This window comes from Crotalus tigris, unplaced genomic scaffold (assembly GCF_016545835.1).
Source record: "Crotalus tigris isolate CLP2741 ecotype Arizona unplaced genomic scaffold, ASM1654583v1 scf7180000019570.252052, whole genome shotgun sequence".
Taxonomy (NCBI): domain Eukaryota; kingdom Metazoa; phylum Chordata; class Lepidosauria; order Squamata; family Viperidae; genus Crotalus; species Crotalus tigris.
Genome location: NW_024097600.1, coordinates 139,382 through 152,323, shown reverse-complemented (window position 1 = coordinate 152,323; position 12,942 = coordinate 139,382). Strand labels below are relative to the sequence as shown.

General features: G+C 36.0%; 1 protein-coding gene across 2 annotated transcripts in view; it reads left to right on the top strand.

The window, feature by feature from the left end:
- COL5A2 (collagen type V alpha 2 chain) overlaps positions 1 to 8,638 on the top strand; it is a 96,129-nt gene extending 87,491 nt beyond the window's left edge. Inside the window, exons 51-54 of one of the 2 annotated variants that reach the window (XM_039363713.1) lie at positions 2,800 to 2,987; positions 5,029 to 5,268; positions 5,808 to 5,958; positions 8,255 to 8,638. In XM_039363713.1, coding sequence (XP_039219647.1) covers positions 2,800 to 2,987; positions 5,029 to 5,268; positions 5,808 to 5,954 — 575 coding nt within the window. In that variant the 3' untranslated portion in view covers positions 5,955 to 5,958; positions 8,255 to 8,638. Of the gene's footprint in view, positions 1 to 2,799; positions 2,988 to 5,028; positions 5,269 to 5,807; positions 5,975 to 8,254 lie in introns of both variants that reach the window. The other variant, XM_039363712.1, reaches the window with a different exon arrangement.
- The last annotated feature ends 4,304 nt before the right edge of the window (positions 8,639 to 12,942 follow it).

The window sequence follows — 12,942 nt, the reverse complement described above, 5'->3', positions numbered from 1 at the left end:
ATGTTTTTATAGGAAGGTTTTGCCCCTTTGTATTCATTGAAAATCTTTTCCTTTTTGTCTTTCTTGATTTTATTTATTATTTTTTCTCTCTCAAGATCTCGTTGTTCTCCTGGCAAAATCCATTCTATCAAATCTTTTTTCTTGTCCTCAAACTTATTTTGTAATTTTAAAGTATAGTTTGTCTTTTCTATGTCCAGAGTTCCCTGTAGATTTTTTTCCATCTGGGTTAAGTCGTATTTCCTAGTACTGTTAAATTCCATCTTGATATCTCTCTCCTCAGTCTTGTAATCAGTTGTCTGTTTTCTCTGCTCACTCTCTATTTTTATTTTCTGAGAATTTTTATGTTGTAAAGTTAAATTCTGGGAAAGATTGAGGGCAATAGAGGAAGGGGATGACAGAGAATGAGGTGGCTGGATGGAGTCACTGAAGCAGAGGTATGAGCTTAAATGGACTCCAGAAGATGGTGGAGGACAGGAAGGCCTGAAGGAACGTTGTCCATGGGGTTGCGATGGGTCGGACATGACTTCGCAACTAACAACAAAGTTAAATTGGAGATGTGTTTATTTATGTTTTCAAGGTTATGTTTAATTTGTGGTTTGAGATTATTGTTGTTTGGATTACATGCAACATAGCACAGATCTCTTCTGGAAAGTATTTGTTTTTTCTTGGTATATTCTTTCTACAGATCTCTGGTTTTCTATAATAGCCAAAAATCAGGGTTTTCCTTTCTCTGCAGATGGCTTTAGAGTCACAGTTGAGTTAGTATTTGTAATCCAGAAAGGTCAATTCTTTTTTTTTAGAGTTTATAATTCTCACTTTATAGAAAGCCCAAGATGTTTCCTTTTTTTAAATCACAGCTGTTCTTTGTTATTAAGATATTGCCAGTCTCTGTAGTTGAGCAGCTGTTGTAATATTTTCATCCACCACTAGATGTCAGCCTCAGTTCTTTCAGTAATAAACACTTATTCTGTTTTGATGATATAAAAGGAAAATCTTAACAGATTCCACCGATTTCAAACTTATCCAAATTAAGATTTATATTCTTTTTATTTCAATATATTTCTATTCCCCCTGAAAGGTTAAATTTGCCACTTCCGTCTGCAGGAGGGTGGGGCAAAAGTCCCCCTCCTTCTCACTTTTGGAGGCTTTTTGCTTCTTGGGTTTTTTTCCCCAGGAAATCAATTTCCAAATAGAAGAGATAAAATTGCTGTTCTTACCCAGTTCTAAACACGTTGTTTACAGTCAGCTTGGAGTAATACTTTTGGACTTCGGTTTCTTGTAGCTTGGGCTAGACTTGGAAGTTGAGCTAGTCTCTTCTCCTTCCGGTTTCTGGAGGGCTTTTCCCAAACCGATCGGATCAACTGCCATCTCTCTGCAATCAACGGGACTTCTTCCCTTCTGTGTTGCCTCTACGGGGCAACTTCAGGCCCATTTAGAGTCCCCTGGCAGGCAGAAATCAGCTGTAGGGAGCAGAGCCCTATGATCCCTTGGCTGCCGTGCTACTGCACAAAACCAGAAGTCCGTGACAGCTCTATTCTAGTATCTGAAGAGGTGTCATACAGAAGACAGACTAGAATTGTCCAAATTGTTCCAGGTGATAAAAAGCAATAAATGCAAGTAAATTTAAGTTATAAGAAAAGATTTCAGTCGGACACGATCAACAAAATATATCTAATAGTAATAGTTCCTTATTGTTGAATAATGGAATAGGCTGCCTTAAGTTGCTGGACTTGTTTAAACAGAGGCTGGGTAACCATCTGTCAGGAATGTGCAGTTGTAGATTCCAACATTGAGCGGAGGATTGGATTACATGATTAGATCCCCTCCATTCATAGGTTGGTCTTATTTTCACATCCTCTTTGTCTTCCCTTTGTATTTTTATTTTATCCTCACCAGAGTAAAGGAATTAAAATTTAATGAGCCTGATACAAGATAGCCAGAACATAAGTACTATAAAGGAGGCAGTCATAAAAGATGAAATATATAAGAAATCTTATTCAGATTGTCCAAATATGCACTAATATTATTTGATATGTAATAAATGTTTCCAAGGAAAAGAATTGTTGTAAGAGTTATCAGCACAAATTAAGAAAAATAGGCCAAAAATGATGGATTTGTCAGTTAATTAAGTCAATTCTAGTCTTACTTGCCCAAGTCTTAAATGTAAGGGAAATTATTTAATTATGAATAAAGAAAGATAATATTAGGGTTGATACAGACATAATTATAATTATAATAATAATAAAGTTGGAAGGGATCTTGGAGGTCATCTAGTCCAACCCCCTGCTCAGGCAGGAAACCCTATACCATTTCGGACAAATGGCTATCCAGTCTCTTCTTAAAAACTTCCAGTGTTGGAGCATTCACCGCTTCTGGAGGTTCTAACTGTCAGGAACTGTCAGGAACTGAAAAGGCTGTAATGTTACAAATGCAGTTTAAATTAGCCCAAGTTTGAAATATTGGACAACAAAAATTAAGAATTTGAATATTAGTTTAGCTATTTTGGGACACCAATTTTCTGCAGACTATCAAGTACTCTTCCAATACCTCCTCTTTTACCTTTTTGCTACATCATCACAGCCCTTGATCCTTGAACAATTGATATCAAATTCAAATACATTGCTTGAGCATATGCATGTTTATTTATTATTAGATGTGCACATGATTGCAGTTTTAAACTTGAATAGGAAGGAAAGTACATTGAAGTTATGCTTTGTCCTTAATTGAAATTGGACTGTAATACAGAGAAGCAAAAATTGGCTTGTTATACTTTTAAGATTTCTTGTTTTGCTTTCACAGGAGAATACTGGATTGACCCTAATCAGGGCTGTGTAGAAGATGCAATCAAAGCATTCTGCAACATGGAAACAGGAGAATCATGTATAGCTGCAAATCCAGCTATTATTCCACGTAAGACGTGGTGGACAAGTAGATCATCTGATCTAAAACCAATATGGTATGGACTTGATATGAACAGAGGTTCACAGGTAACTAATTTGAATTTTCTTGGTATTTATTTCAGTTATTATTTTGGAATAAACATATGCAGCTTAGTCTAATCCTGGACTTCCTTATTACAACATGCAGCCATGTTTTTGCTAATTCTATCCCACCCACGTTTCAGCAATTGCTGTCATATGCATTTCCCATTACCATAAAACTTACCGTGCGGTTTCTTTTATATACATGTACAGTATGTGCATGCATCTATGTTTTCAATTTTGCCATATATTAATTTTTACTGCAGCTTTCCTATTTATATATTTTTAATATGCTGTTTCCCAGGTATATATATTATTATCCAATGATTGAGCCAATAATTATGTTGAGATATACGCTGGCAGGTTCTCTCAATTACATTCTGCCTCTGCTACAACAGACTTAATTTTGGTGACATTTCAGTTGGAAAGATACCCATAATGGATGCTTCATACCTTTAAATCGAAAGGGAATTAAATATTTCCTTATAATTCACTTCAGTAATTAAATAAATAATTGGGGTACATACAGAAATACACATATTTAAATTAAATTCATGTGTACAAAATTAAAAGCATCAAAATACATACATACAGTATGTGTACATCAAGACACAAATAGCTTTAAAATATATCTATATCTATAAAGTTAAAAGCATTAAAACACGCATATTTTTGGAGGTATAATTAGCAGCTTTAAAATAAAAAAAATCCTACTTGCATTTTCCTACCTTTTTCTTCACACAATCTTTGGCTGTTAGAAGAGATCTTTTCATCAGCATAGTGGTTATAAATTGTATGAACCCTGGTGAGAATGTGATTTCTTTTTAGTTAAAAAAAAGCACAATAGAAGAGTACAGAGATTTAGAGGAAAAAAATAGTAATTACAAAAAACAAAAAAATAAAACCCATCTAATTCCTTCTGCACTTCAAACTGGGTTTGTTTGTCTGTTAGGCAGTTGTTATAGCTACCATGCTAGGAAAGATAGATTGCTGTAACAGAAGCTGCCATGGACTTGATTTAGGAATAACAGAGAAAATGAAATGAAAGTCAATCAAAATACAGAGGTTGTCTTAGAACCGTGTTTCTCAATGTTGGTCACTTGAAGATATGAAGAGTTCAAAAAGTGAAGTCCACACATCTTCAAGTTGCCAGCATTGTGGAACACTGGTGTAGAGGAAAGCAAAGCTCAGTCAGCAAACCAGACAGGACTATTTGAAAAGAGAACAGAACAATTGGGGGGGGGGCTTCCCAGTGTGTGTGGGAGTGAGCATTGGGCAACATATCCATTCTTGCCCTCTAAAGTTGTTGTTTGTCTCAACTGGTGACAAATCAACCTGGTAGTCTAGTCAAGCCTTTAGTTATTAATTTGTTTAGTTATAATATTTATATTATCTCTTCAATTATTTGTTTACTGCTCTTCATCTTAATGCATTAATTAATGAAAACACTGTACACTGGACTAGAATGAGTTTTCTTCAGCTTTAGTTTTGGTTTATTTAATTTAACTAGTCAGTTAAAACACATGTAATTTTAATATCTAAGGAGATTTCAATATTCTGGTTCCTGGAGCACTGGACTAAAAAGGCAAGAAACTAATTTACTGACATAGAGCATTGTATAGTGCAGGGGTAGGGAACCAGCATGGCTGGTTCAGGAATTCTGGGTATTGAAGTCCACAAGTCATAAAAGAGTCAAGGTTCCCTACTCCTGATATAATGGAAGGGACCCTCTAGGCAACTGAATCTGATCCATTGCTTCGGGTTTAGAGAGAATAGATAGTTCCCAATATGGGAAGAACTTTGCATAGCCCTACTATAAATATAAAGATTTTTACTTTCCCTGATAAGGCAACAAGGAAGGGAAAACACATTGCCTTCTTTCTAAAACTCATATTGGGTCATTTGTTTCTATAGTTGAGCCTGTCCAAATCTACAACAAGCTATTAAAGGAAGATGCAGGAATATCTGACAAGGTTGAAGTGCCAGCCTATCTGAAGAAGAAATTGTAAAAAAAAATAATAATGCCTCCTTCTTTCTTCATTTGTAGTTCGTTTATGGCGATAATCAATCACCCAACACAGTGATCACACAAATGACTTTCCTGCGCTTACTTTCCAAAGAGGCCTCTCAGAATATCACCTATCATTGCAAAAACAGTATAGGTTACATGGATGACCAAACTAAAAACCTAAAGAAGGCTGTGGTGCTGAAGGGAGCCAATGACCATGATATCCGAGCTGAGGGAAATAACCGTTTTAGATACACTGTCATTTCTGACACCTGCTCTGTAAGTCTTTTTAGCAACGAATTAATGTTGGGGCATAAACTGAATATTTGGAGTGTGTGTGTGCTTGCATGTGGCTATTCAATTGTTTCTCATGAGGAAAAAAATTATCACAGCTCTGAATTCCAAATTAATGTATAGCAATAGAAGTGGCTGGAAAAGAATGGTGGTTCCAGAGCTGATTTCTCTTTATAATTTGCTGCTTGAGTAAGTAGAAAGGTCCTATGTAGATGCTGGGTATCAGGGCCAAAAGTGAGAGGAAACATCTTGATTTATTGTTGTGGTATCCAGAGAAAGGATTGTAGTACTATTCTATTGTACAGAATCAACTAACTGATAGTTATCTACCTATTAACCAAAGTAAAAGCAGGGTTGCACCTACCAAATCACTGTATATACAAAGGATCTGAACTAGAATGATGTTTATTAATGAGATCTTGTATAGAATGTAATAATTAGCTTGCTGTGGTTTTCTTCTCGATATTCAAAGAATCCAACTGATAATCTTGTTTTTCTTTTTCTCTTTTGATTTGTTCTTCCAGAAACACAATGGGAATGTGGGCAGTACAGTCTTTGAATACAAAACACAGAATGTGGCACGGTTACCTATCATTGATATTGCCCCAGTAGATGTTGGAGGCACAGACCAAGAATTTGGAATAGAGATTGGACGAGTTTGTTTTGTGTAAAAAAGTAAAGAAGCAAATAAGTAAATACTTAAGTAAATAAATAAATGGGTTTATCTTTTCAAAAGCATTGGGGATGACAGCAGCAGCAACAGAACGCAAGAACTTAGACTGAGTGAAGTTAATCCTGAGACTCTTGAAGTTACGGCTGATATTGCAGTCAGCATTGTATATAATAGTTCTTTCTAACTCCCTGGCCTTCTTTAGTGTATTTATTTTACTTACAAATCTTCAGTCTCACTGCCTAAGTCAATATTTTAATGAAGTAAATCCTATTTTAAAATGACAAGTGACCACACATGTATCTAAAACAATTCAAAACTAATCTTTGTTTCTTAATTAGAAAAGGTAATCCTGATTTTTGGAGGTTCTGCTCATCATTAAAAAGAGCAATTCATATAATAGAAATATGGTGAACAGCAGTAGGAAATAAGTAAAAGATTCAGACGTTCACCATGTCAAAATTACCAGTCCATCAATGCAGCACCATAGGGTACCTCCACGGTCAGTCCTGGCCCTGTGTTTAAAATGTTGTGGCATCTGTATGAACCCATATTATTCTGTTTGTCAACTGAACCACTTTATTTCCAGCTCAGCAGTTGTGAATTTCAAATCACAGTTGAAACAATTTCCCTTTTGATATACAGATGTTTTGAAGAGTGGCTTCCCTTTGGTGGCATCACCCCAGTTCTGAACTCATCCAGTATTTTCCAATCGAGGTTCAGCTACTGTGACATCTTAACAAAATGTTATTATCTTACTTTAAAATACAACAGAGGGACACTGCATAGCCCTTTCCCAAGAAACCATTATAATATGGAGAAATGCAGACCACATGAAATTCAAAAGTGTTGGGGCATTGTTTGAATATCATATTTTGCTGCCTGATCAGATAGACCAGAGACTGGTTCAGAAGTAGCTCATGGTTTCAAGACCAGAAATGGTGAGAAGGATCCAAGGGTCAGCTTCAGATAGATTATTGGGAACTTGGAAATGAAAATGGTGTCAAAAATCCATAGATTGCAACAACAACAAAATGATCTTGTACTGTCTATTTAGAAGCAACTCCCACTGAGTTCAGTGGACTTTGTTCCTGGATAAGTAGGTATAAGTTTGCCAGGCAGTAGATACTAGAAGACTACATTCTACATTCTTGAGGAAGATCATTATTCATATAATTGAAGCCACTCCCTAAAAATGTGTTTCTGCAATCAGTCATAGCAGATGATGAAAATGAATCAGTCTTCCTCAACATGATGCACTCCAGGTGTGTTGGATGTTAAATCCTTTAATTCAGCAATCAGCAGGGAAACTAAACATCTGGACAATAGGTTGGGAAAAATTGAAGAAGATAATGTTTATGTTTTTAATGTTTTAATTGTAAGGTTCCCAGAGCTCAAGAGTATGTTATCTCACTCAATATATTTATAATTCCCCCAAATTATTTTCCAAAATAAGTTTCAGAATCAACACTTAAAGATTTTGTTTGATGAGAGGATTAGTTGTTGACTTAATGAGCAGCAAACTTCTAGTGAACAATTATTCCTTGAAAGTAATAAACTGTAGATTATTACATTTTGCATGTGGTCAAAGCTGAAATTTCTAAATGACTTCAGGTAACATCAGAATTCCCGTAATGTAGCCTTTCTCTATCTGAGCATCTTCTAAGTAAGTTTGTTTCCACTCCGAGAATTCCCAAGTCAGCAGGGTCATTATTAAGAATTCTGATAGTTGGAGTGGACACAACACAGATATTATGGAAGGCTGCTACAACTTCTTCAAGTGTATTGTCCACTTTTATGTGTGTGTCATTTATTCCCATGTATTAATCCCAAATCAGGTATTAACATAAATATTAGAGTTTTACTGTGGTTAAGAGAAATGTTTCATTCAATAACTGGTCATGCATCATCAGAAATTGTGACATTGCATGTCTTGATTTATTAGGACAAACCAATGGTCCATCATTTCTTAGCATGAGCTACCTCATCTCTAGAAGCTGGGATGCATTTAATAATCTAGTGTTAATTCTAGATACAACAAGGTGCTATGCTTCTGTTATAATTCCAAGAATGGAGATACACAGGGCAATATACAGTAATAATGAAGTAATAATAATTATTAAAATGTTTTCTTTATGAAAAAGGGAATGGTGCTAAAATGGTTTCTGTACAATCCTGCAAAATAAATTTATTGTCATCAACCTTTTCTTTTTTTTAATAGAATTTAAATACTATATTTTTGGTGTCTGGGAAAAATTCTTATACATTGCGTTTTTCCTCTTATGGTTTTATGATCTACAGAACGGGGTGTTCATCACCGTATTTTTCTTTCCATGGAGCATGTGGCAACAAGACTAGTTCTTCAGTTGGCTTCTTTGTTGAAGACCTATGTTCTCCTGTTTCTTGTTTGTTTGTTTTTCTAAATAAACACATACACCCACACCCACAAAAGAAAAGCCATACGCATAGCTTTATTCATGTATCTTTGCAAAGCATTTAATTAAATACAAGTTTCATGTTGAGTAATGGCTTCCTTTGTGTAGAGTCCTTCTGACAATTTAATCTATTTCTAAGGAAAGGCAACAAGATCCTGTGTGTGTGTGGATTGTGCATGGTAGAGTGTGTGTTTGCTATGTCATCTGTAAATTCAAAATGTAGCACCCAAAGAACTTAATAAATTAAATATTAAAGGGAATTTTGAGTGACAAGTGTTTGTAGTAGTATTTAAAAGATTCAAGATGATTTCCATCAAACACATACCTGGAAGCTTAGGATTTGACAAGTCTGGCTTTAGAACTTTGAAATTTAAGATTTATCCATGTTGTTGAATAAAGTATTGTGATAAAACCAGTGTTTCAGTTTAAATCACAGCATATATTTCAGGGAAACCATATGGGCTTTTCCCAAACTAGATAACAATGCTTAAATTATGGTAGAATCAAAGGAAATGATTGTTCATCCATGAGCAGTTCTGGCATGTCAGTATAGATACTAGGACAACTGCATACTGTGAACTGGAAAGTTTGAAGGTTCATGGTGTCTGTACTTCAACCTAATTATATCATAAATCTGAGTTTACAAGACATGTCTTAGCACAACCATAGTTTATTGAATAACCCATAGGTGACTGGATTTTACACCATGCCAGGCAGTTAACCATGTGTTACAGTGGCAAGGTTAGCACAATATGCTAAAATAAAATTTTAAATAAGCCACATTATAATTTGATGTGATGTACACATTATAATTTGATGTGATGTAACAATCCAGCAACTAAGAATTCAGGATAATATTAGGATTTCTACCTGGGATTAAGTTGATCTGAGGTTCTTTATGAAAAGATACTGATTTTATGACCACAAATGCAACACTGAATTCCCTGCATTATTTCTTTTATAATTATGGAATAGTAAGAGCACACAGCTGTTCCATGCTAATGCAAAAGCCACTTGGTCATACTTTCCTGCCCTGTCATTCCTTATAGAGTGAAGAAAAAACAAAACAAAACAAAACAATAAGAGTTCCCAGGTAGCCTCCTGTATAATGCAAAAGATCTAGTGCTGAAAGCAGCTGCAAAACAAAGGCTGTAACTCATCCAATTTGATCTTCTTTCCTGTGTAGGAGACATCAAAGAAAATTGGGAAGATTTAAACATGCCTTCAATGGGAGAATCTACTGAGAAATGCATAACTTTTTTTCATCACATTCAATTTCTTGTAATTAAGCTTCTTTTCCTCTTCCATACCTTTTCTCAGATGGAACATGGGATAAAGAATTAAGATATGGTTACGATATAAGCACCTGTGATGGGATCAATGTGGTCTACAGGTTACAGCATTGGTTTAGAAGCAGAGAGACCTAAATTCCAGTCCATGGTCAGCCACAGAAACCATGGAACAGTCACCCTTGTCAGCTTAACCTGCATCACAGTTTTGGGTTTTTTGAGGGTTGAATGGGGAAAAAAATGAGATGAGGGAACACTAGTGATACTACCTGGAGCTTCTGAATGAAAGGTGAGATATAAAGCAAAAAAAAAAAAAAGCAGAGGAACTTTCAGAAAAGAAAATGGAAGCTTCTTTGATTCAAGATTCTCTTCCCTTTGGGCATAAACAACACAGGTGCTTCAGCTGGAGGTCAAAGAAATAAACATGGGTGACCCTCACCAGGTAGGAGTGATACTCTGGTTGGTTCATCTAAGCCCCATGAGCTAGTTTTTCCTACAATTTTTAACCCATGCAAAAAGGTGTAGTAATCAGTGCTCAGTCATTGCAGGGTGCAAATATGGCTGACCGCCTTCGCAGCGTTTATTCTTTTTATATAGTTTTCCAAGCAGCAAAAGTTTAACATGGCTATAGCATAGCAATAGCATTTCATTGGTTAAACTCCTTACCAATCCTTAAGGATAGAAAGCCAAAGGCCCAAAACAGGGAGCAGTTGGCTGTAACATCCTGTTGGTGTAAGCTAGCTGATATCAGGCAGGTTAGGTCATTGTACCAGCCAGGGGTATTTTCCCACATTGCCATGGTGATGTGAAGGGATGAGATAATGTAGAGAGAAGAGGCACACAGGCTTTGGAGGGGCAGTTTGCTGCTCACGACCTCTACCTGGCCCCTATCTCTACAAAAAGGTGAATAATTCCAGCAAAGATCAGATTCCCTGTAGATCGGTCAACAAACTCTTGATTCCCCCAAATACTCCATGTTTCTTAAAGTTCACTTGTTTGATGTACTGGTTTATAACTTTAAAATGTTACCAACTGTGAGCAAATGTGGAGCCAGGGCTTGATGTGGCAAAGATGGCAATTGTAGGCCTATGGAATTTGGAGATGTTAGTGGCAGCTTTTCAAATTCAGCATTCATTACAGAATTTGCTAGGGCCACCTAGCTTTGGATTTAGAAAGTGGATAGTGAGGATTTAGTGTCCAAACCAGTCAATGATCTGCTGAATTAAATTCCTCTGTCAGTTCTTTTTTTTTCTTTCTCAGATGTGTAACCCACATTAAAAATCACTGCAGTTTAGTTTGCACATGAAGGACAGTATCTTAATGATATATTGATGAAACTCTTCTTTCAGACTCTTCCCTTATTTCGATTCAGCTTAATCCCAGAATTATGGTGGACATAGACAATGATTACTTGTGAAATTTGGCATGCTGCTCCAACCTTTATAGAAGTTAAATTAGAAGCTGAAGAAATGGTCCAACAAATTAAAAAAGCAAAACAAAACTTTTTTTGAAAATGCTAATAAGCCAGGTAGATGGTTAGTCTATAAATTGAAAAAAAGAGAAAAAACAGATAAACAAACTGCAAGATGTGAGAGGCGATTTATAATGCCAAAATGATGCAATAAAATAAATAAATAGTTTTATGAAACACTTTATGATATAGAAGAAATTACTCAGCAAAAAATAAGGCAATATATAGAAAATGCTAACTTACCAAAAACTCCAGTGAATTTTAAAAATATGTTAAATGGAAAAATAACAATGATGGAGCTGATAGAAGCTATAAAAAGACAAAAAAATGGTAAGACACGAGGCCTAGATGGGCTACCTGCAGAATTTTATAAAAGCCTACAAGATATACTAAGTCCATTGATGCAAGAAGTATGTAATAAAGTATTAGTAGAGGTGAAACTACAAAATACACGGACAGAAGTCAATATTACTTTAATACTAAAAGAAGATTCAGATTTGATTCAGATAAAGAATTAGAGACCAATATCTCTATTAAATGTGGATTATAAAATTTTTGCTTCAATAATAGCAGAAAGACCGAAGAGATTTTTGATTGAATTTATACATCCAGACCAAAATGGATTTTTATCAAAGAGACAAATAAAGAACAACCTAAGAATGATTTTAGATACTTTGGAATATTAAGAAATGCATCCAGGGAAACAAATTTTCCTAGATGCACAAAAAGCTTTTGATAATGTTAATTGGCAATTTATGGTACAACAATTAAACTATATGGATTTTGGAGAAAACTTTATAAATATAATCAAAACAATTTATCATAGACAAACGGTTAAAGTGATTGTAAATGGAGATTTCACAGAGAATTTTAAGATTAAAAAGGCACAGAGAACTATGACAAAAATGTATATATTTAATATTACATATATTAACAGCAGTGAGAACTGCATTTGCACAGTATTGGAAAAATGAAGAAATACCATTGGAAGAAGACAGCATTAGGAAAATCTTGGATTGTGCGGAAATAGATAGGCTTACATTGAAAATGAAAGGGAAAGAAGATTCAAAATATTTTCAAAATGGGATAATTTTTATAAATGGCTAGAAGAATGGAGCAGAGAATAGGAATGGAAGTTGTATTACTATTAATGTCAAATATGTGGACCCAGACAACACGTTATTTATTAAGCACTAAAGATTTGTAACTATAAAAACTTAATAAAATATCTATATATACAAAAAGAAGTTATTCAGAGGAGGACCACCCTACCCTATTTACAGTCTTACTAAAGGGGCAATACATATACACAGTGCTTTTTTTGTAAGAAAAAAGGTGCCGGAATTCAGCCCCCCCCGGCCAGGCCATTCCTTGATCTGCAACCTTTCACTCCCCTCCCGAGCCAGATTGCCATGCTAAGGTGGATGGGATGGGCGGGGTAGGCCCGGTCCCCCTCTGCCATTTTGGAGCAAGGGGGGAGTGACGCTGCTGGAGGGACTTTCTTTAAGTTTTGCCCCGCAGATCACCTGCCCGGGTGCAGCTGCTGCCTCCTTCTTCTCTGGCAACTCTCCCATGGTTTGCACCGTGACTGGGTGGTACAAGCCTCCCCTGCCACCTCCCACTGCCAGTCCTTTGTTGCCTATCTCACGGAGAACAGAGAACACAGCAACTCTGCACAGGGATGCAAAGCAGAGCACAGCACTTGCTTGCTGCCCTGCATTGCTCCACATCTCCCTTCTCCCTTGTGGAAATGGCAGCTCCATTTCCTGCCGCTTCTCCTCCCGGCGCAGCTCC